This window comes from Nannospalax galili, unplaced genomic scaffold (assembly GCF_000622305.1).
Source record: "Nannospalax galili isolate Female #2095 unplaced genomic scaffold, S.galili_v1.0 scaffold146, whole genome shotgun sequence".
In the NCBI taxonomy this organism is placed as follows: Eukaryota; Metazoa; Chordata; class Mammalia; order Rodentia; family Spalacidae; genus Nannospalax; species Nannospalax galili.
The window spans coordinates 6,138,321-6,162,583 of NW_008357929.1; the positions used below are offsets into that span (position 1 = coordinate 6,138,321).

A 24,263-nucleotide genomic window follows, 5' to 3' on the forward strand; every position below is an offset into this window, starting at 1 on the left:
GTAGGGGAGGAGCCCATGGGCAGGCATGCCTTTGTAAGTAACTCCCTTCCAGACATCATAAACTATACAAAAAATTCGAATGGAGACTCGGAGGGGGAGGGTCTAAGGATAGATGCCGAGGAAGCTGGGAAGCTGCAGAAAGTTGTCATCTTCGCAGGATCTAAAAAGCTTAGTGGAGATGTAGGGGAGGAGCCCACGGGCAGGCATGCCTTTGTAAGTAACTCCCTTCCAGACATCATAAACTATACAAAAAATTCGAATGGGATGCATGGTGTTGGTTTTGTCTGACTGGGTGTGCCTGGGAACCCAAGAGAGTGTGAGTGGGTCTCCCAGGGGAGAATTTGGCACTATACTACCAGAGATGCACAAGCTTGGGAATGAGCCACCGTTCAACAAGTAGATGGTGCTAAGGGCCAGCAGTGGTTTCTCAGGCACCCTTCAACACCAGTCATCCTGCTTTGACGGTGTGTTTACCAAGCAGCATTCTGGTGGCCTCCATCTTTCTGACTTTACTAATGTTGAGACTAGGAAACGATGTGAGGTGGACACTTAGAAAGAATGCCCTCCCCTTACTCTACCTTCCACAGACTTTAAAAATGCAAAATAATCCAGTAACTAGCCAACTCTGCAAAGTGAGGCCTGTTCCCCAGCAAAGTTTGGGTAGACTTGCACCTCTGTCTCTCTTCTCAAGCATTCCCTTGAACAAGAGTAGAAAGAAGAAAAAAGAATTTCTAGACACATGCTAGCCAAGGCTACTTACTCTCTCTTCTTGCAAAGCATCCATCCATGATCATTGCTCAGCCACGTGAGTCTCTCCAGTGTGTTAATTTGCCCTTTCTCAAATCAATGTCACCCAAGTGGGTATGCACACCCCACTGCTGTGCAAATCAATCTATTTGTTATTAGAATAAATACAATAATAGAAGATAATAGAAGGCTCTTGTATATTAACTTTATGAATAACTATCACCTCTTTTGGTTTTGGTGTATCTGCATATATATATATATATATATGTGGTGTGTGTTGATTAGAATATGCATACATAGGATGAGGGACATGCTCAAGATGTCTCTGCTGATGAAGATGTATGATCAGAAAACCTTAGACCTTTTCAAGTAACTCTGGAGGGAACCCCGGAGAAGAGGGTGATAAAGCTGTATAGAAACACCTTCACCAAGGTCCAAGCAGAGAAGTCCAGGCACTCCTTCACTAGAGCATCTGCTCGGGCATCCTTTACTCTGGCTGTGTATCAGAATCTCCAGGGGAGGGCTCTAGGAAGCCTTCATAGTGAGGCTTCCTTCCATACTTCCTGAGTGAACTACCTACCCAGTGCTGGGGTTCACAAGGCTGTGCTTTGGGTCAGCTCTCAGGAGATACAAGCAGCTAGGGTAGAAAATTATTATAGGAGTCACTGAGGGTCTGGAGCATAGGGAAGGTTCCCTGGTACATGGCAGTCTTTGGGGGCACAAAGCAGTAGAGGTCAGGCTCTGAGTCCCTTGGACTCATCTGTTCTGTCCCCGTCTCCTGGAAGTCTTCTCCTCCGTGTAGTTTCTAAGGAACTCTGGTTGTCCCAGTACTTGGTAATCAAGGGACTACCTCCTTAACTGGACTGAAGTGGCTCTGTCCGCCCTTTGAACTTCACTCTCAGAGAGCAGTGTGAGGCTGAACCTTGGGAAAGAGGCCAAAGAGGCTCCCTGGTCCTTTGGAGACCCGATTGGAGTCACTAGGAGAGAAAGCTCAACTCCCTGGGGCCCATACCAGGCTAGTTCCCCAAGGCTAGGAGTTTCTGCAAAAGCCCCAACTAGAGAGTATAGTATATATTCATTCCTGAGTTGGGTGTGTTTACTCTTCTAGATCTCTTGGAGCAGGAGTCTCAGGAAGATAGGATTTGGGTCTGGGTAGAGAACAAGTGCTGCGCTCCACATCTGATTAGAGTGACTAACCACAAATAACCTCCTTCAGCCATCATAACACACAGAAGATGAGTCTGCCCCGAAGCTCCCACTTTACACCCTAGAACACAGTGGTGGCCAAGCCTCTTACCTAAGGTCAGTGAGGGAGCTGGGCCAAGGCCAGCACCCACCCTCCTGTCTTTGCTCCAGTGTTACAGTCCTTATTGAAGTAGCACACATGCCCTTTAAAGCATGATATGGACCATGTTGTATTCACCGTTCATTCCAAGCACAGTGCCAAGCATCCTGGAAACACTTGTTGAATGTTTGCCAAGTAAGTAGAAAAAGTCAGCCCTAGCAACAGTGAGAAGCTTGGCTGCAGTTCACTCCTGCCCTCTGCTTCTGATCTGCTGTGTGGACTAAAATCCTCATCGCAAAGCTGTTCTTCTGGTTAAAACACTCTTCCATCAACCCTGATGAAATTCACCTGCCACACTGGAAAACTAGGACTAGAGAGAGGAGGGATGCTTCCTTCATTTGGTCGTGTTTACAGCAGTGCAGCGCTCACTAAATGCCTATCACCTGACGTACTATGAGTGGGGAGTGCTATCATCACAGAAAACTGAAGGTGAGACACAGTAAAGACAAGTCATAAAGAAAGGGGGGTTGTGAAAGGAATTCATGACCTAGATTCTCAATATTTGTGGTAAATGTATGAAATTTATTCTCATATTCTCTTCTGACTTACAAATATGTCTTTTATTCGGTTACCTCAAATTCTTCAACAAAGAAGGGAAGGCAGCAAAAACTCCCTTTCTACAGGGCTTTTCTTTCTTCATAAACCTCTCATTTCAACAATCTCCTATCAGGTAGGGGGACTAGTATACTCTTGAATGCTAACCTCTTACATCATTGTTATGGGGTTGGGAGTCGTTGGCTAAAGTCTCACATGCACTCCAACATCATATTTGCCCCAATAGATTTTTCAGAAGGACTCTCCTTCATTCCCTCACCTTAGGAGGCAAATACACTAATACAACTCACACGTTAAGCTTTGAGTGTGAACGACCCCCACAGGCTCATTTGTTTGAACATTTGGTCCCCAGTTGGTGGTACTGTTTTAGAAGATTATAGAACCCTTTGGACATGGGCCAAACTGACAGACATAGGACCATAGGGGCAGGGCTTGATAGGTTTTGGCCCAAGCTCTCTGCTTCCTGATCTGCTGAGATGTGAGCAAGATGATCTACAAGCGCTCACCACTGCCTTGCCTTCCCTGCCAGGATGGACTGTACCGTCCCAGACCATGGGCCGAAGTAAGTCCTTCTGCCTTCCTTAAGTTGCTTCTTGTACAGTATTTGACCATAGGAGTGAGAGTAGTAACGAAAGGACTTTTCTTCCCTTCCCAAGACTTTGGTGACACCAATAAGAGTCAGAACGACCTTGGTCTGCTAAGCCCTGACCTCAGGTCACTCACCTGTATTTATAATCTCTGAAGCACATCTGATGGGCTTTGAGTTTAGAGATGAGAAGCTTGAGAATTTTCAGGAAGATGAAGAAATTAACCTTGAAAAACAAAAAGCAAATATGGGTAAGTAGGGACAGATGCCACATTGCTGTGAATATCAAGGTCACCTTGGCCTTAGCCCTCAGTTCCTCACTCACCAGGGCATAAACCAGGGCAATCTGGTAGTTAGTGTGTCACACATTGAGTGCTTATGGTAATCCCCACTGTCCCAAAACCCTCCGAACTGAAAGTCTGGGGGAGAGCTTGAGAATCATTTAGTGTATTCTGTCTCAGGGATGTCTACCACTCAGCCATCTGAGAAATGCAAAAGCAGCAGCAGCAGCATTGCATTATTGATTTTATCAGGCCAGGCTTGATTAAGAACTTTCCATACATCATTTTATTTAATTTTCAAAACAACCCCCTGAAGTAGCCACCACCAGTTATAGACAATTTGTATGAAACGAGAAAACGAGCACAGAGGAGATGAATATAATTCTGAAGCTTGCGCAGCTAGTTAGCAACTGAGCTGGTGATTGAACCCAGAGGTAGCAGTCCTACCTTCTTTAAGCAGAACAACATACTCCTTCTTTTCTGTAGAGAACTCTGGCCCTATTGATGTCTAAGGTAAGGGCAGCATATGTTCTCTACTCTCTAGAATACTTCCCATAACTATCATGGACTGAACAAATCCAGCCCTTTATTATCAGTTTTGGCAGAAAGTATAAAATATGTCATCAGGGGCTGGAGAGGTGGCACAGTGGTTAAGAGCACTGGCTGCTCTTGCAGTAGACCTAGGTTTGGTCTGTACCTCTAGTTCCAGGGAATCCAATGCCCTCTTCTGATCTCCAGTATTGCATGCACCTGGTGCCCTTATATACATGCACACAAAAACATACATATAAAAGTTAAAAATTAAAATAAATAAAATATGTCTGCAAATTCCTCGACACTTTGTTTAAAAAGCAGAGCCTGATCTTCCCGCACTCTCACCCTAGATATTGTCGAGATTTAATTATTTGCATCTAATGAAAAGAACATGATGGACGTGGTACCATGTGACTTCTGGGGACCTCAAAAGGAAGCCACCCCCCAGTCTGGGGAAAGCTGGTCACCATGCTAAAAGGACACTCAAGCAGTTTCTAAAGGCAAGGAGAGACCTGCATGGGACAGTCAAGTCTTCCTCTCAGCAGTTAGCACCACTCAACAGCCATGTGCATGAGCCACCTTGGGAGAGGAGCCTCCAGCTCCAGTCAGTCTTCTAGATGGCCAAAGCCCTGGCTGACATCTTGCCTCATGAGAGCTCATGAGCAGGATGGACTGTAGACAGACAGGTGACTGAGTGTGTCTGGGAGAATGAGAAAAGGGTTTGTAAGACCTGAAAGGGAGGAGGGCTAACCAACCCGGGGGTTTTTTGTGGCCGTGTTGAAGGGTTTGCGCTTTCTTTGAAGGCAATGGAGAGTTCAGAATGAATTTTAAGCAGGCCTATGACCTGATCAGATTTTCACCTACTGCTTTTCAGACAGATCGTTTTAGCAGCAGTGTAGAAAACGGACCAGACAAGGGCAAGACTAGAGGAGAGAGACCAGTTGGGGGCGGTTTCAAAGTTCCTGGGGAAGATGTTGGAGAAGTGAACTCAAGCAGCTGCGAGGCATTTCAGTGACAGAGAGGAGTGACTCGTTTGAAATTATGTCTGAGTCCAATGACCTTTGTTACTGGTTGGATGCGAAATCAAAGATGACCTTGATGTTTCATGGTAGCCCTCGGTTCCCCCCGAGAGGGACCATGTGTAGAGGAAGAACACTGGTGATGTGAGAAGGAGGAAGACGTGTCTGACAGCTACAAACAGAAGAGACGTTCAAGGCAGATGAATATTCCTGCCTGGACCTCAGCAGAACATGAAGGCATGAGAGTACAGAGATTATCTAGGGAGACTATAGACTGGAGGCAAGGGTTAAGAGAATTGCCTGGGGGAGGGGGTTAGAGGGCTGGATCAGCAGTTATGAACACTTGCTGCTCTTGCAGAGGACCTGAGTTCAATTCCCAGCACATATGTGGGACAGCTCACAACTGCTTGCAGTTCAGGCTCCAGGTGATCCATACTCACTTGCATATACCTCTACACAGACAAGCACATAATTAAAAATAAAATCAATCGTTAAAAAAAGAAAGAGAAGAGAATTGCCTTGGAACGAAAAGAACCATGGGGGAAGTGAAAGGACAAAGGAAACTGTGAAAGAGTAGCCATGGTAACTGGGATGAAACTGGAAGCCAGTGCAAGAACGATCAGGGAGGTCTAAAGGTGGAGTGTAAGCAAAATAAGACAGCATTTAGCAACAGGGGCTCCCCGGGGGGTGCTGTGGCATTAGGGGAGGAGACCACCGGCTGGATTGCAATGTGTTCTAAGGCTTGTCTGTGAAAGAAAGCAGAGGGACAGAATGGGAGTGGGAAAGGAATGCTCAACGGAGACAACACCGCTCCAGTTTTCTTTGCAGGGCCAGAAGGTTTTGGTAGCAGATGTTTTCTAACATGAAGGTTTAACAATGTGCCCATGCCATGGAGAATGAGTTGACAGAAAGCGCAATCGGGTGCCAATTAATGGAATAAAATCTCTACAGACATCGACCCAGGACCAGACAAATGCCCCTGTCCAGGAGGAAAGTCCTACGTATTGCAACTCAAGCTATAGGATGCAATATATACCTGTTATTGTGGGCTTTGCTGGCCTCACAGGCTCGATGCTCAGTTAAAAAGCTAGAGTTTCAGGCAAGCGACTATTTATCTAAAACATAAGCCAATGGGAATGATGGAAGTTCTTAGCCAAAGAATATTTAGTACCAAAAAATTTAAATACAAATAAACGTAACCAAGTAATTCATCCCTTTTAATGGGATATCTGCTTTTCATCATAAAGAGAAAATGCTGTGTGCTTGGCTTAGTAATTTGTTGAACATAGGTATTTTTCTTAGTAAGCTAAGCAGGGCAGGCACATATTTCAGCAAATGAATTTCCCTTGAAACTGTCTCTTAGAGAATGAAGAAGGGCTAAGATGGAAAGCCTGTGGATCCACTCTGTATCTTCCAGAAACCAGATAAGAGAAAATGGGCCCCATAAAGAAAGCGCTTCCCCACAGCCACAGAGTAAATCACCAACCCGAGCCTCCCTAGGCCTCCAGAGGTCAAGAGTCTACAGCATATTTGGATAGTGGTATTCATTTGTGTACCAGCAGGGAAAGTGATGAATGAGGAAATTTTGGGGGAACCAAGTCAACCCCCTAGGATTCTGTGACAAGATGGGAGACACACAGAACCCCAAACATAGAAGGCTCTCTTCTAGGTCCTGGACGGTGCAGCTGCCTTCACAGACATTACCTCCTTGGTGTCACTTTTGGCACCCAGCACCTGTGCTTAGATCTGGGTCTGCAGACTCACAGAAGTGATTTCTAAGATAGCAGGCGCTCTGGCTTCATGTATCACAGACCTCTTCTACCTCTCCCCAGGCCCTGGCTCCTCTGGCCTGCTGTGTGGATGAAAATGCTTACCTCTAAGGCTCACCCTTTGGGCCAAAACACACCTTCTCCAAGAGTCCTGCTGAAATGCTCCATAGAAAGTAAGAAATGACTGGAAGAGCACAGAGGATGCTCTCATTTCTTTCATTCAAATGCATTCATATTTCACAGCAATGAAGATGTCAGTAAATACCTACTGCGATGGTTTGGATGAGAAATGTCCCACATAGGCTCATATATTTGAACACTTGGCTCCCAGTTGGTGGCACTATTTCAGGAGGTTATGGAACTTTTAGGTGGTGGAAGCTTGCTGGAAGAAGTCTATCACTTTGGGTGAGCTTTAAGAGTTTCTTTCTCTCTCTCTCCCTCTCTACCCCCCCCGCCTCCTTCCTGTGTGCAGATGAAAATGTGATCAGTAGCTTCCTGCTCCTACCACTGAGCTTCCTCTGACTCCTGCCATCCCTTCCTCACCATGATGGACTCTACCCCCTCCTGAACTGTAAGCCAAAATAAAACCTTTCCTTCTTAATATGCTTTTGTCAGGGTATTTTATCACAAAAAAAGTAACTAATATACCTATGATTTACTTTAATTATGGAAAATAGGGGCTGGGATGCAGTAAAGGTAAACAGAAGACAGAATAAGGCAGGGAGATTCTCATTTAACCTTTCCAGCAGAGGACACTGTAGGAGTGAGGTGCTGTCTAGGGAGGCCTGGAGCAACAGGAAGACTCTTAACTCTTGGTGGGACAGAAGACATGAAGAAGGACACAGGAGATGAAGACTAATTTTTACCTGTTTCTCAGCATTGCCACTGTCAGAGAAAAGGGCAAATGATGGTTTGACTCCACAGCTTCATAGAGCCAACAGATAGTTCTTTCAATTGATTGATTAAAAAAGGCTTCTCAGCTGGGTGTTCAGTCTGGCCAGTCTGTTAATTCCAGGGAGCAGGATATAGATCAAATGACCTTTCTCAAGTAATCCTTGAAGGACTGGAATGATCAAGGCTTTAACAATTTGCTAGGGAGGATGGGGTTCTGGGAATGGTGATTAAATGGTGTTCTGGTATGATTCAACTCTAAATGTACAACCAAGGATAAGAGGCTAATTTAAGTAGCAAAGTTTTATAAAAAGACATGAACAAAGAAAATGGTAGGAATTCTCCAGTTTCTGTGTCTGGTGAAAGACACAAAGCACATCTGGATTTCACACGTAGACACACTATGGGCATTTCTGAAGCACAGGAAACACGATACCAACAAAACAATGAAGTCTACTGTCTGCACATCTGGGATGACATTTTCATTAAGCCACTGTTTAGCGCATACAAACCCAGTTTTTGTGGCAGTGGGAGAAATATGACTTTAAGAACGGAGGATGCTGACTAGGGAGCCAACATCTGGAATAGGAGATTCTCTTTGGTCCCGTGTCCTGTTCACTATCTACAGTTGACGTTTCCCCAGATCTACACCATGATCCAGAAATTTGAGCTCAAGACCAAATTTGACAAAGATAAAGGAAAATTGTTAAGTACACTGGAACTTGAAATACCAAGTACTTCCAGCTCAATCTCGATTATCATGTACCTTTGTGTTGTTTTAGTATTTCAGTTTAAATTGAACATATATGGAATAAGGGATTTTTCCTTAGCAATTTCTGGTTTTGCTTATGTCACAATCTGGTGCAGTGTAGGGATCTCTGCTCTATGCAGTCATTCAGGGACCCAGGCTCCTTCCATGTCTTTATTCAACAAATTCTCTTTTGGAGGTGGGGTTTTGGATGTTCAGAGTGGTGGAAAATGGCAATATATGGTCATACAACCAACCTTGACAGCAGCGGTTCATGTCAGTATTCTACCAGTTAATGATAAATATTCTTCCTTTTTCCAAAGAGTAACTTCTCCAGTTTCTATTCAAGGTCATTTCCTCTTGGCCAATTCCCTGAAGATGTGGACAACAGTAGTTTCACAATATCCTCCCTAAGACCTTTAAAGTTATGCTCCTTTCCAGGAATGTCTGTTGACTTTGTTAGTTGAGGGGATAAAGAGAAGGAATGGGAATCAAATAGGAAGCTTTTGCAAATGTCTGAATACAAGAAAGCTAAAAAAGACCAGTAAATGTGGAACTGAGACGGAGATGACATGGGAGGATCTTCAGGGGAGGAGTGGAGACTTGAAATCTGAGGGGATATTCCAGGAAGGAAGAAGATCGGAGATGAGAGGACACCAGCTCGGGTGTCTAGTGATGGGTGACAAAGTCATTTACGGAGTGGTTAGAGTTGAGACCATCTAAAGCTGAAGCTGCCTGGTCCCTACCCCCAGAATTTCCATTGTCAGTGGTCTGAGCCACCATGGTGTTTCTAAAACACGGCCAATTTTGAGAACAACAGCTGTATACAAAGAGTTTCACATATTTTAATATGTATCCAAAGCCTGGGGATCTTATCATGATATAGATTCTGGCTCCATAGTTTGGAGTGGGGATGATGAGAACCCGAATTGATAACAAGCACATCAGAGTGTGGTGCTGATGCTGTTGGTCCAAGGACTATTTTTGGAAGGACAAGGGTATAACAAAATGCCTTTCAAACCCAGCTTGAATTAAAATCCCCAGGGCACTTGTGAGAGCAACGAAGGACGGGTGTCTATAGTGGGACTTAAGCCAAAAAAAAAAAAAAAAAAAGAGTTCTGAAGACATCCAGGGGATCCCAAGAGCAATTATGTTTGAGAACTACTGATATCACCTGTAGATTTCAGAGTAAATATGATAGATCCAAGTTGACAGAGCCTGAACTCCATCTGAGGGAGGGTTGATAGCTCCAGGAATCTCCTGGTTTATTTTGCTGCTTAGCAAGAACCTTCCAGTGTCTTGACTGTGGGTGTCTATTAATAAGGCCTACAACATACTTAATCTGGCTGCTGAGATGAACAGAACATGTGGCTTACAGCAGCAACAAATGGGTTTTAAACAACTACTTGAAGTCTGTTGGAGCTGGAGCAGAAGCCAGGAAGTATGGAATCCAGCAGGATGTGAGGAAGAGAGTGTGACCATAGCTACTGTGCATGGTGAGAGTCCAGGCATGACAGCATAAAAATACTGGTGCTTGACCCACAACTTGAAAGATGAGCACTGGGTCCCAGTGGATAAGATGGTAGGGCAAAGCAGCTGGGACTCGGGGAATCTGAGGCAACTGAAAGAACCATTAGCATTCCAGGCACAGGTCCTGCAGGTAATCAGTCAGACCCTATGAGCTGAGCTCCAACTCCCACTTAACTGAATCTATGAAGTTATTTAGGCAAATAATGTCTCATCTTCTCAATGTCCTTACCAAATCATAAACATAATAGCACTCAACTTTGTAGGTTCACCAGGAAGATTAATCAAGTCCATATACTTAAAGCTCTTAGAATTGGCACTAGTATGTAGGCTAAGGTGCCCAGTAAATGTTACCAGATGGTGGTAATGGTGCCTGGGCAGGAGGTGGGTGCTGTGGGGTGCCCCAGTGGGGCAGTGTGGCCAGGAGAAGACAGTGGAAAAGTGAGCAGTGGGAGGGATTGAACAAATGCCATGACTGGTTGTGTGTGGTCAACTTAATTTGGAGCATTTGCTCTGAACCAACTAAGTGTCCAGAGACTGAAGAGAAGATACTAGTAGTATGCCACTTGCAATCAGGGGCCTCCTTGGTGTTCCTGCCATTTCTATGCACATTTTCCTTCAAGTCACAGCTAGATCTCAGCAGAGAACTGCCTTGTGTTACTGAAAAAACCTAACAATCTTCTATGATAACTGGCTTTTATTTCTTTCAAGAAACCATGCTATCTACATAAAAAAGCAAGAACAGGTCACCTATAAACCCTTTGAGGAAGATATGGAACAGAAAGCCAGGCACCCAGTGAGTGGACATTCAGAAGATGGCAGGAAGATCTCTGGCCCAGCCCTCTATAGAACCTGTCAATCTTTCCAACTGCTGGCTAACTCCCTGCGCCTTCCCTCAAACTTCTTTAACAGCTTTCCTCCTCATGCATTATCAGTTAAATCTCAGCCTCTTAAACTCTGGGTCAAAACTTCATATGGGGTCACATAAATGAAAGTAGGAGATAACAAAAATTTTGGCAGTAGTAAAAAGTTTCTGAACATGCAACCGCCAAAAATTAATTCAAAATCAAATGCATAATGAATCCAATGTGTTCCTGGCAGCGCTCGCCCATGTTGCATCAGACAGCTTCACTGCAGCGTTAGTTCTGAACACGACATGCATACTTTGCACTATGCATGCCGACACACACTGCATGAAACACCTCAGCTTAGATTTAAGACAGCCGTGTGCTATGAATTGTAGTGTCTTTACTCTGCAGACCAAGTTTTCTATTCTTAAAAGACCATAATGATTTAACAACAGAAAACAAAGACTTTTAATGTTTTCTGCCATCATTCTACCTAGCATGTAAATATCAAGTTAGTTTATGTCTGAATTATATTATTAGACTGTTTAGTTTTTAAAATTACTATGTGAGTTGCTGATTTGAGTTTCATTTTTAAAAATTGCTAAGTGAGGGACAATGAGATGGCTCATCAGGTAAAAGCACTTGTTGCCACGCATGAGATTGGAACAAAGTTTCCAACAATTTCTGAAATGGCCCTAAACATACTTCTGCCATTTTGTACTACATATTTATGTGAAGTGACATCCTCAGCATTAACAAATATAAAATCAGAGTATCAATTCTGAAAACATTGGAGATGCTCTACATCCTGTTTCATCAAATATTCAGCCAAGATTTAATTCTAATTCAAGGCTTAAAAATAAGCAGTCAGGTGGGATTGTGCACACTTTTAATCCCAGTACTCAGGAGGCAGAAGCAGGTCTCTGTGAGTTTGAGGCCAGCCTGTCTACATAGTGAGTTCCGGGACAGACAGGGGTGCATAGTGAGATTCTGTGTCAGTCAATCAATCAATCACAAGTATATCTATCTTGTTAGTATACAAATTTGTGTTTGCCTTTAATAAATGGTAAAAATAGGTATATGCCAAAGAATTATTTTTTTTATTTTTATTTAGTTTTTTGTGTGTGTATGAGTGTTTGCCTGCATGTATGCAAGTGCACCTGTGTGTGCAATGCCTGTGGAGGCCACAAGAGAGTGTTGGATTCCCTGGAACTGGAATTACAGACAGTTGTTAGCTGTCATGAGGGTGCTGGGAACTGAACCCACATCCTCTACAAGAACATTCAGTGCTTTTAACCACTAAGCCATGTCTCCAGCCCCAAAGAATTATTTTTAAATACATTTCCTTATGATTTATTGTCAGTAAAAGTATGTCATTACATCTAAGGTCACATAAAAATTCCTCAGCCAGGTAAAGATTAAATCCACACCTGTGTCTCTAATCCCAGCACTCAGGAGATAGAGGCAGGCAGATCTCTGTGAGTTCAAGGCCAGCCTGTTCTACATAGTGAGTTCCAGGCCAATTGGGGCTACAGGACCTTGTCTCAAAAAAAGAAAGAAAGAAAGGCAAAAAAATACTTTTTCAGGAAAAAGAGTTTGCAAGAAGAAAAAGTTTAAATGGGCTACACCTCTAGGTCAGTCGTCTCTTCCCACTGTGAATATTCTGAGCCCCAACAAATCAAAGACCTTCCTCCTCAAGGTCTCCAGAGCAATATCTATTCTATCACCTGTGACTGCTTTTTTCTCCTTTAAAGTAGTTTCCTTGATTTTCTCATCCCACCTGGTAATGGCATTAAGAAACAAACAAACTAAGGTGGGCATGGCGGCACCTCTGTAATCCCAGCAATGGCAGGCCGAGGCAGGGAGATTGCTATGAGATTGAGGTCATCTGGGCTTCATAGCAAGACTCTGTCTCAAACAAACAAGCAAACAAACAAAAGATAAATGCCAATGGTTCTGCTGTTGCTGAGCTCTTCCAACACCAAAGGCAGCCTCTTCCTCATCACAGCCCTTTGGAGGCTGGTCACAGAGCTGACCTCAGGTTCCCATTCAAAGATTCAGAGAGATGTAGGGTTACAGTGTAATTCTGAATTTAGGTCTTGAATCAGAACAAGGAGAAGCTTCTAATTTCTCATCCAGCAGAAACTGCTCACATTTCACCTTCTCCTTCTCAAAGGACCAGAGATTTTAGGAGTTGGGGTGGAGGTAAGGGTAAGGGATGCTCCCTGTAGTTGCTGAGTTCAGAGCAAAATAAGATGCATGGAACTGTCCTTACTGTTACACAAAGCAGCATGGGTCCTCGGATGATCCACCAGATTTTCTTATTCCCATTGGTCGCCCAGCACCTAAAGGACAAGAACAGTCCGGAGGAGACAAAAAAAAGGAGATGAGAATTAATCCCCCGAGAAGAAGGATGTTTGCTTCCAACACTTACTGTCTGCCAAACAGCCTCCTGAGAGGAAGGACGGGGGTGGCAAAGAACTAAAATCCTTTGTATTGTTCGTCACTGGTACTATTGACTTTTCCTGCCAAGAAATTGCTTCTCAGTGTTCCCTGCTCACTGTATAGGCCCTTCCTGCTTTCCTCCATGTACATGCAGATAATAAGCACTCAATTATATGCCTTTATTTCCCCACTAAAGAGTTTGTTTTCTCCATTTCATATACCATATGTATGTATATATACACAGACATCACCACCCAAACCCTATTAAAAGTGGATCACATAATACACATTTTCAGCAACACAATTAAAATATTTAAAATATTTCCTACAAGTCAAGAGATTATAGGCTAACTTTGAGTTTTCAGTCTTCACCTAGTACTCTACAACGTAGGTATGCCACAGTTTGCTTAATGATTGTTCTGTCAATGGACATTCAGAGTTATTGGGGCTTTCTCATGTGAACAAAGCTATAATGACTATTCCATTCCTGTGCTTCTGTCATTACATACCAGCACCACAGATAACCTAGACAGCATCTCGGACAATCCACATATAACTGTCAGTAAACTACTATACAGTCCTTGATTATATATCTATACTCTTAATTATACTCTAGAAGGACAAAGTGGGAGAAAATGGATACTCTCTAGGAAAATGGTATTGTTCCTTACATTTGGGCATATCTGGAAATTGCTGATTGGTGAAAAACTAACACCAGATGAATTACCTACCCTATGTTCTCCAGGTGTGCTCGGGCAAAGCCCCAGGGGACAACAAACAGCGTAGGGAAGGCTGTGCAGAAAACAGGAAAGGGAGTTAGCTGGTTGGCCAAACCTACTTACCCCCCCCCCCGCCATGCCAGTGTAATAGGGCCCAGCACAGCAAGTTCAAACAGATAAAAGCTCAACAAAGAATTGTGGACTGTGAGAACTGGGGAGGCTTAGCACAGCCCAGGCCCAACCACAGTTCTGCCATCAGAGAAGCCAGGACCCAGGGTACAAGGACTCGCCACCTGTCACAAAGCAGTTTGGAATAAATCCATGGGCTTTAGCCAAAATTTATTTCAGGAAATTGTGGGTCCAGGTTATTTCCTCCGAATCTTGTAGCACCAAATTGATCAACCGCTTGTGGAAATAGGATTTCCACATTAGGACACTTGGCTCATATTTCCAAGATTTAAAAAAAATCCTTGTCTTGAGGACTTGGTGTTATAGACTGATTGACTGTGTCCTCCCAAATTTCCTACATCAAAAACCTTCTCCCTTGGGGGCTGAAGAGGTGGTTCAGCAGTTAAGAGCACTGGCTGCTCTTCCAGAGGACCTGAGTTCAATTCCCAGCACCCAATGGCAGCTAACAACCTTCCATAACTCCAGTTCCAGGGGATTCAACCCCCTTTTTTGGCTCTTCAGGCTTTGCACAACACACATGCAGGCAATACACTTATGCACATAAAATAAAACACCTCCTCCCAATATGGTAGTATTGGGTGTGGGGACTTTGGAGGTAACTAGGTTTAGATGGTCTCACAGGAACAGGGTCCTCATGGTGGGATTAGCACCCTTATAAAGAGATTAGATTCCCCCCACCATTGGAAGGATGCAGCCAAGAGAGCAGCTGTTTACACAGCAGGAAGGGATTCTTCACCAGAACTCGAGAATGCTGGATTCCCCAACCTTTGGAAGAACGATAAATCAATGCCTGCTGTTTACACCATGCATATTTTGTTAAGACATTGTGAGCAGACTAATGCAGCTGGAAACATGGTAAGAACAGTGTCAACTGAGTCACCAAAGACCTTTCCATTTCTGAATTTGTGCATTGGGCATGTAGCACCTTTGCTCATGTGTGTATATATGTGTCATGCATGTATTCTTTCATTCTCACTCAGCTCTCTCTCGCTCTCTCTCCAGTGACCCTTGTCATTGAGCAATTATCTGTTCTGGATGTCATCCTCCAGTTGGGATTTCTAACTCCAACCAAAGGCTCTGTCAAGCTCCTGTTTTGATGGGTCCCCAGGAGAGGCGGCTGGAAGTCAGGCCACTCACCCCAGCCCACCACCAGATATCTGGGCCACAGCCGCCTTTCAGGAAGCACAGTGGGCTCCAGCAGAGCATGGAGATAAAGACCTTCAACCAGCAGCCACAGGTGATTGGCACCCACGAAGTAGTGCAAGAGGACCTGCACGGAGCGGCAGGGGGTGGACACCTGCAGAGGCAGAACACCGGAGTGAGTCCTGGCCTGCTCAGCACCTGGACCCCAGGGAACTGAGCAGGGCCTCCCTTGGCTCACATGCTCAACCCCATCCTTCCCTCTTTCCTGAGCTCTTGCTGACTATTTCAAAGAGGTTGGCAAGAAGGCTTCATCTGGCTCTTAAAGACCAACTAGCCTCTTCCTTTACATTTTATGTATTTTTATTTAAATATATTTTATTAATTCTTTGAGAATTTCATACATGCATACAATATATTTCTATCATATCCCTCTACTCCCAGATCCCTAATACCTTCCAGATTTACTCTTACCCCCTTACTTCTTCCCAAATTCATGTCCTCTTTAAAAAAATAATAACCTACTGAGTCAAATTTATGCTTCCCATATGCTGCTGAGTGTGAGGCTCTCCACTGGAGCAGGGCCTGTCAGCAGCCACATGCTTAAAGAAAACGGACTCTCCTTCCTGCAGAAGTCATCAACTGTCCATAGCTCCTCAGTTAGAGGTGGGGGCTTGTAAGCCCTTTCATGTTTTGTTGTTGTTGTTGTTGTTGTTTGTTTTTGAGACAGGGTCACACATATCCCAGGCTACTTTCAGATTTGTTATATAGCCAAGGATGGGCTTGAACTTTGGATCCTCCAGCCTTCTACTTCCTGAGTGTTGAGATTACAGGTGTGAGACACCTCACCTAGTTCATGCAGTACCGGGGATGGAACCCAGGGCTTTGTGTATGCTAGGTAAACATCACATTGAAGGCTGGATTGTATGCTAGGTAAGCATCACAGTGAAGGCTGGATTGTATGCTAGGTAAGCATCACATTGAAGGCTGGATTGTATGCTAGGTAAGCATCACATTGAAGGCTGGATTGTATGCTAGGTAAGCATCACAGTGAAGGCTGGATTGTATGCTAGGTAAGCATCACAGTGAAGGCTGGATTGTATGCTAGGTAAGCACCACAGTGGAGGTTGGATTATAAGCACGTGTGAAATTCTTAAACAAGAAAAATAAAATATAAAAAGAAGGCCAATAAAAGCAGACAGAATTTACCATGAGCAACAGCCCTAATGACACAACTAAAGGATCTCTTACCTCAGTTCAGCTAAGCTAGAAATCAATAGCTGAAAAGTCATATGGCTGGAAACCACAGCATAGACTTCTGCATAACCATAGGTCAAATATAAAATTACAAAATAAATTAGAAATTTTCCCTGAACTCAATTAAGAAAAAATACTTTGTACCCAACTTTGTACCAGTTAATATCAAGCCCGGCATAAGGGCTGGAGAGATGGCTCAGTGGTTAAGAGCACTGGCTGCTCTTACAGAGGACCTGGGTTCGATTCCCAGCACCCACATGGCAGCTAATAACTGTCTGTAACTCCAGTTCCAGGGAATCTGATGCCCTCTTCTGATGTCCACAGGCACAGATGCACTTACATACATGGCATACAATATAGTCATGCACATAAAATAAAAATAATAAATAAAATATATTAAAGGCCTGGAATGAAACTTATACCCTTAAATGCAAGTATTTAAAAAATCAAAAAGTTGAAGTTCAATTACTATAAGTACATACAAGATAAGTTAGAAAAAATTCAAAAGCCCAAAGAAAGTATATAGAAATAAAATAAAATGAGAAATGAATAAAAATGAGAATATAAACTACAAAGATTTAGTTATGCCAAGAGTTTGAAAAGTCCAATAAAATTGAGGGACTCGGGGCAACAAGCATCAAGGAGTGAAGGAAAAAGAGCAAAGTATAAATGATTAATCCTGGAGCTGATGCACAGGTACAGATGAAAAGAGACTAAAGAGAAGGCCATGAACGAGATTATGCCAAGAAATGTGAAAAGCTAAATGAGCACCACATGTGGCTGCCCACATTTTAAACCCCAGCACTTGGAAGGCAGAGGCAGGTGGAGCTCTATGAGTTCAAAGCCAGCATGGTCTACATATCGGTCTACATATCAAGTTCCAGCCAGAGCTACATAGTGAGACTCTATCTCAAAAACAAAAAACAAAAAACAAAAAACAAGGAAAGTTAAGTGAAATATATAGACAAATTCTTAGAAAACTTATTACTACTGGCAATAGAAAAATAGAATATAAAGTTCATGATTAAGGGCCAGTAAGATGGCTCAGCAAGGAAAGGCGCTTGCTGCCAAGTCTGAAAACCAGAGTTCAATCCCTGGGACCCACAAGGTGGAAAGAAAGAATCAACTTCCACAAATTGTTCTCTGACCTCTATACACACTTCCACAAACACAAAATAAATATAATTTTTTAAAAAGATCCACGGTTAATCCATAACTCAAAGGCTTCTTTTTCGTACATGTGTCTGTGTGTGGTGTGTATATGTATGTTCATCTTCACATGTATGGGGGTGCATGTGTGTGAGGATGTATGTGCACATGTGCATGTGGAAGCAAAAGCTTGACATCAGATGCCTTCCTTGATTGTTCTCCACCTCATGTACTGAGGCAGAGTCTCCCACTTGCACTCAGACCTTGCTGAGTCAGCTAAGCTAGCTGGCCCTTTTGCTCTGGAGATCCCATCTCTGCGTCTCTGAGCACCAGGATTACAAGCAGTCTGCCATGCCCAACCTGGCATTTATATGGGTACTGGGAATCTGAACTCAATCCTAATGCTTATACAACTAGTGCTTTATCCACATCCACTGATCCATTCCCCCAGCCCCCATTACTTAAAACCTTCTAATACAAGTCAGGGATGCTGGCACTCACCTGTAATTCCAGCACTCAAGAGGCAGAGGTAGGAGGATCATAAGGTCCAGGCCAGCCTGGGCTGTATAGCGAGAACCTGTCTCAAGAAAAGATTAATCTCATCTTTTGCTTACGGACGAGAAGATGACCACCTGAAGGCTTACTGCAGTGTGAGTGGATTCCCTTACCTGGCCCACTCTTGGGAGGTTGTGTTTTTGAGCCACAGGCTGTCGCGCTATTCAGAGAAGCTTGAATAGCCTTTCTCTCTGACTCCTTCCCACCCCATTCACCTGCCCGCTGGCTCTGCCCCATCAGGCAGGAGGGGATTACCTCGGACAGGTAGGACATCCACCCACTCTCACTGTCAGGCCTTCTGGAGTAAGAGTTATAGAAGACGACATCCTTTACCAGTACAACCAGCGCTTTCAGGATGAACGAAGCAAACAAGTTCATGTGGATGTAATTGCGTGTGCAGTGTAGTTTTCTGTGCAAAGAGAAAATTAATTGTCTTCTGTGAAGAAAGAATAGCTGAGACCCACAGGTGCAGGCCTGACCTACTATGCATCTGTCAGTGGAGACAGAAGTGCATAGTGCAGGCTCGAGAGCCAGGCTGCTGGTCTGTGCGCTCGCTCTTCTCCAGGCCTTAGTCTCCTCATTTATAGAAAGGGGGCAACGATCATTATATCCAGATAAATGCTCAACATGCCAGGCCATGTCCAGGACATTCACATGATCAGGGACTTGTGGCATCCTCATCTTTTACTGCCACAGGAAGAGTGGGCACTCTTGTTACCCTGATTTTATAAATGGCGCAAGTCCCTGTGCAGTAAGGAGTGGAGCTGAGATTCAGACTCAGAAACTCTGAGGCCAGGGTCTGACTCTCCAAGGCTCAGCTGCGTTTAAGAACTGAGTATTTATCCCAGAGGCTTGGGAGGATCACATCTATTAATTCATGTAAAATGCATGTAATGAGTGCCCAGGAAAGGTCAGTTCTCATTACTTGTCCCAGGAGTCTCTACTAGCTCTTCAACATTCAGACTGTTGGGACATTATATATCCCCGGCCTCTCTAGCCAAAAGTGCCATTTTTTTTTCTTTTTTAACAGAGCATAGGGTAGTGGTTTGTTTACAGAAGAGTGGGTGCCCCACATTTATGACTGTGCCATAAAGGCCACACATTTTCTACCACTGTGCTTTCTACACAGCACCCCCCTCATCCTGCTTGCTTTCTAGCTATTATAGCTTTGGTAACTTCCAATATGGACTTGAGGCAGACCCTTGTATTTCATGATGCTTCTCCCTGACCAGACTAGGGGCTATTTGAGGGCAGCAGGCTATGGCAAAATAGACACTCTGTCGAGCCAGGCTCTGTGGAATTTACTTCATGCTGGGATAGGCAACTATATTCTCTTGGCTCAGGCTTGGCACTTTAGAAAGGTATATGGGTGAAGGAAGGGTTTGATGTATAGCCCGTGAGCACAAGTGGAACTCGCCATAGCTCAAGATAGTTCTCCAATGGGGTAGATGTCAAGGCTCCTCCTGGAGCCATGGAAGAGCCTGGGATTAGAAAGACAAATGAAGCCAGGCCTGGAGCCAGTAGAGCCTAGTCTCCAGGGTCTCCATCCAGGCCTCCAGCAACAGTATTGAATTCTCAATCCACCACATTATGCTCACCAGCACTCCTGATCTATAATTGTCTCACTTGGGCGATGCCTAAAAATGGGGTTTAGGAAACTACACTGAGGTTTTGGATTCTGAAATAGTGCAATGGACTGATTGGTTGGAGTTCTGGCTCTGTCACCCAGCAGCTATTTAGTGTTGGGTGAATCTTTTCTTCTCTCCATATTTCAGTTAACTCACTTATAAAATTAGGCAATAGTAACACTGAACTTCTAGAATTAGAATTAATCTTAAGTCAAAGTATGAAGAGAATTAAATGACACTGCATGTGAAGTAGAAGAAGGAAAGCACTTCTAAGAGCCAACCAGGGCCCAAGGCCTCTGGTCAAAATCCCAGTTCTACCACTCACTTGCCTTGGGGGACATTACCCTTCTGAGCACATGATATCTTTAGCTGAGCTGTGGTGAGACTGGGTTGTGGCAGTAAAGGGTGTGATTAAGAATTTAGGCACACATCTAATCCCCAAATGGGAAAGGCAGCATTGGGAGTCATAGAATCAAGCTCTGTCTCTGCATCCGCCTGGCTTTCCCACCAGTAGCAACTCAATGCCCCTCACTGGAACTTACATGGACCTTTCTGTCCTCTCATCTGCAAAATGGGATGGAAGCATTCAAGAATCTCAAGCTTCTGGTTTTGATGACCCTTGACATCATCCAACAGAGTTTTCTACTGCCTTCTAGTCATAGCCAGTGAGCAAATTACATATCACATACCTGATCACATGCCTGTGGATCTACTCACCGAAGAAACAAGAAGAGTGTGAGAGCCAGGAAGAGGGAAATAAGAGAGAGGGAGTATCCCACAGTGTATATCAGCTGCAAGGTGGACAGCAAGGCGTAGTGATCCACCTGCACACAGAAAGAGCAGACATGAGCACCAAGACACAGCCTGTACCCACTACCCCCATCCCCATGGCAACTCAGAACTACATGTTATCTACAAGACATTGACTTTAAATATAAAACCTCAGGGTAAAATGTACAAGAAAAAAAAGATATAGAGGCTGGAAAGATGGATCAGCAGTTGAGAGCACTTACAACTCTTGCAATGGGCCCGGGTTCGATTCCCAGCACCTATCACTATATTACCTGTTAAAAGGTAAAATCAAAGGGGAAAGGATGAAAAGACAAACATCTAATACTAATAGAAATGTCCAAACAAAACTGTGTCTCCAGCTAATAAGAGAACTATGCAGGGAGAATAATTATTTTTAACAATTATTAACACAATAAAAGACCTGTAAAGAAATCTTAACATTTACCAATTGGGTTATAGTTTTACTAGTAATACTACTAGCTTTAAATCTTTTGATTTACTTATTTTTATTTTACATGTATGAGTGTTTTGCCTACATGTGTGTAATTGTACCATGGGCATTTCAGTGCCCACAGAGGCCAGAAGATGGTGTCAGATTCCACGGAACTGGAGTCACAGGTAGTTAGCCACCATGTGGGAGGGTGCTGGGAGCTGAACCCAGGTCCTCTGCAAGAGCAATCAGTACTCTTAACCACTGAGCCATATCTCTAGCCCCTAATATTACTATTGTAATTTTCAAACCATTTAGAATGTATTATAAGAAAAAGATGGGTAAATATTATAATGTCTTAAGAAATAAGATTTTGAGCTGAGTGTGGTGGCATAGGCCTTTAATCCCAGCACTGAGGAGGAAGAGGCAGACAGATCTCTGTGAGTTCAAGACCAGCCTGGTCTACATAGTGAGTTCCAGGCCAGCTGGTATTACAGGGAGACCCTGTCTCAAAAAGATGAAAAAGATAAAAGATGATGGGGCTGGAGAGATGGCTCAGCGGTTAAGAGCACTGACTGCTCTTGCAGAGGACCCGGGTTTGATTCTCAGCACCCACACGATGGCTATGAACCATCCTTAACTCCAGTTCCAGGGGATTCCAATGCCCTCTTCCGACCTCCATGGCATTGCACGACATGGGTGTACTCACATACATGCAGGCAATACACTCATACACATAAAATAAAAATAAATAGAAACAAATTTTAAATAAAAAAGATAAAAGATGCATAAATGCAAAGTAAAAGAAGGTATTAGGGTTGGGTTGGAGAGATGCCTCAATGGTTAAGAACACTGGTTGCTCTTGCAGAGGACCTGGGTTCAGTTCCCAGCACCCACGTGGTGGCTAATAAGTATCTGTAACTCTAGTTCCAGGGGTCCAATGCCCTCTTTTGACCTCAGTGGGCATTGTACAACATTGGTGCACTTACACACATACAGAGAGTATACTCATACACATAATAAAAAAGAAGGTAAGCAAAAATTTTAATTGTTAAGTCAGAAGTTTTGATTATGTGTGTACATACAATGTGTGTATATGTGTGTTTGTACATGTGTGAGTTCATATTGGTGTTGAGAGAAAAAAATGTTTTTAAAAAAATTAATGGGGCTGGGGTGGTGACTCAGCTGGTAAAAGCTGTGTAAGCACGAGGACCTGGATTCAAATCCCCAGAACCCACATAAAAGCAGGATACATAATGCAAGCATCTGTAATTCTAGTGTTCCTATAAGGCAATGGGAGGCAGAGACAGGAGAACACTCAGTGCAGGTGTGGAGGCCAGAGGACAACCTAAGGTGTCAGTGCTCGCCTTTCATCTCATTTGTGATAGGATTTCTTAGTTGTTTTTCTGCTTTATGTAGCAGGAGAGTTGGTCCTCAAACTTCTGGGGATATTCCCATCTCCAAGTCCCACATCGCCACAGGCGCACTGGGTTTGCAGAGCTCTTTCTGCTCAGGTACTCCCACCTCCACATCCCACATCACCACAGGAGCACTGGGCTTGCAGAGCTCTTCCTGCTGGGGCACTCCCATCTCCACATCCCACATCGCCACAGGAGCACTGGGCTTGCAGAGCTCTCACTGCTGTGTCCAGCTTTTACATAGGTTTTCTGGATTTGAACTCAGGTCCTTATTCTTGCACAACAAGTACTTTCATCCACTGAACCAGCAGTTTACTAAACCCCATTTTTAAGCATTGCCTAAGTGAGACAATTGTAGATCCACTACAGAGCCTGACAAGGCTGTCCCTCCCTCAGGATCTTTGGTGATTATATAAATAATTCCCCCTCAACAATATGCAGTGGTAATAGTGATGAGCACATCTAGCACTTAGATCTGCATTCAACACTTTCTTCCTCCTAAAGGTCCCGAGACTTCTGGGAGCAGCCTCAATTCTAAGCCTGAAGCAGGGAAAATCCAAAATGAGCTTAGACCAGGTGGTACCAGAAAGCAGAGAAGTGCTGAAAGACTGAGATTCTGACAAAAACACACAAGAGCCAGATGGAAGGGATTTCACCCAGAAAGCTTTGAACATCAAAAAGAAGAATGAGGGGCTGGAGAGATGGCTCAGCAGTTAAGATCACTGGCTGCTCTTGCAGAGGAACCAGGTTTGGTTTCCAGCACCCACATGGTGGCTCACAACTATCTGTAGCTACAGTTCCAGGAAAATCCAATGTCTTCTTCTGGCCTCCATGAGCACTGGACACACATGGTATACCTGTATACAAACACTTATACACATAAAGTAAGCAAAAAGTCTTTTAAAAGTAGTTAATATAACCAAATAAAACAATCTGTAATTCCATAAGGATAGCCACAATAGGAGGTGAATGTAAGAGGTCTTCATGGAAGAAAGTCAGCTGGTAAATGTAGAAGAAAAAAATGGAATCTAACTGATCAGGCAAGCATCTTCAATAAAGCCTGTGTGGTGGTTTGAATGAGAATGTCTCCCATAGACTTCTAGTATTTGGACATTTTGTCTCCAATTGGTGGTGCTGTTTTGGGAGGTCTTAGAAGGTGTGGCCATGCTGGAGGAAGCTCATCACCGGAGGAGGGTTTAGAGAGTTCTTAAGCCTTGCTGGATCTCAGTCACTCTCTGCTTCCTGTGCCTGCTTGAAGATGTGAGCCTCTGCCTCCTGCTCCTGCTCTGGCCACCTCCTGCCACCATGACTCCCCACCATGATGGGTTCTAATTCTCCTGGAACCGTAAACACAGGTAAACTCTTCCTTTTATAATAAGATGATGCTACACAGCAGTCCCTTCTGCATGAAATAACTACCATCATCACGACTTCAACTGAGCCTGATTGCTAAACATAGTCACAACTGGGCTTGCTGACAGTTGTGTTCATTCATTAAAGGAATGCCAAGCAGGGCCACTGGACCCTCACCTGAGTATCCAGCCACTCTTCTCAGCCAACTAGTCCAGCCTTGGAAGACAAAAGAAAAATGAGGAAGAACCCAATAGAGGGATGCTTTTGGAATCCCTTGTCAAGAAACCCCAATGGACTCTCATATGAACATTTGAAAATTGCCCTGTTCTGACTTTTTT

General features: G+C 43.9%; 1 protein-coding gene across 1 annotated transcript in view; it reads right to left on the reverse strand.

The window, feature by feature from the left end:
- Glp2r (glucagon like peptide 2 receptor) overlaps positions 1-24,263 on the reverse strand; it is a 62,310-nt gene that overhangs the window by 17,001 nt on the left and 21,046 nt on the right. Inside the window, exons 5-10 of the mRNA XM_008855731.2 lie at positions 20,650-20,756; positions 18,560-18,713; positions 15,341-15,500; positions 14,027-14,087; positions 13,126-13,195; positions 3,371-3,459 (exon numbers count right to left, since the gene is read on the reverse strand). Coding sequence (XP_008853953.1) covers positions 3,371-3,459; positions 13,126-13,195; positions 14,027-14,087; positions 15,341-15,500; positions 18,560-18,713; positions 20,650-20,756 — 641 coding nt within the window. The remainder of the gene's footprint in view (positions 1-3,370; positions 3,460-13,125; positions 13,196-14,026; positions 14,088-15,340; positions 15,501-18,559; positions 18,714-20,649; positions 20,757-24,263) is intronic.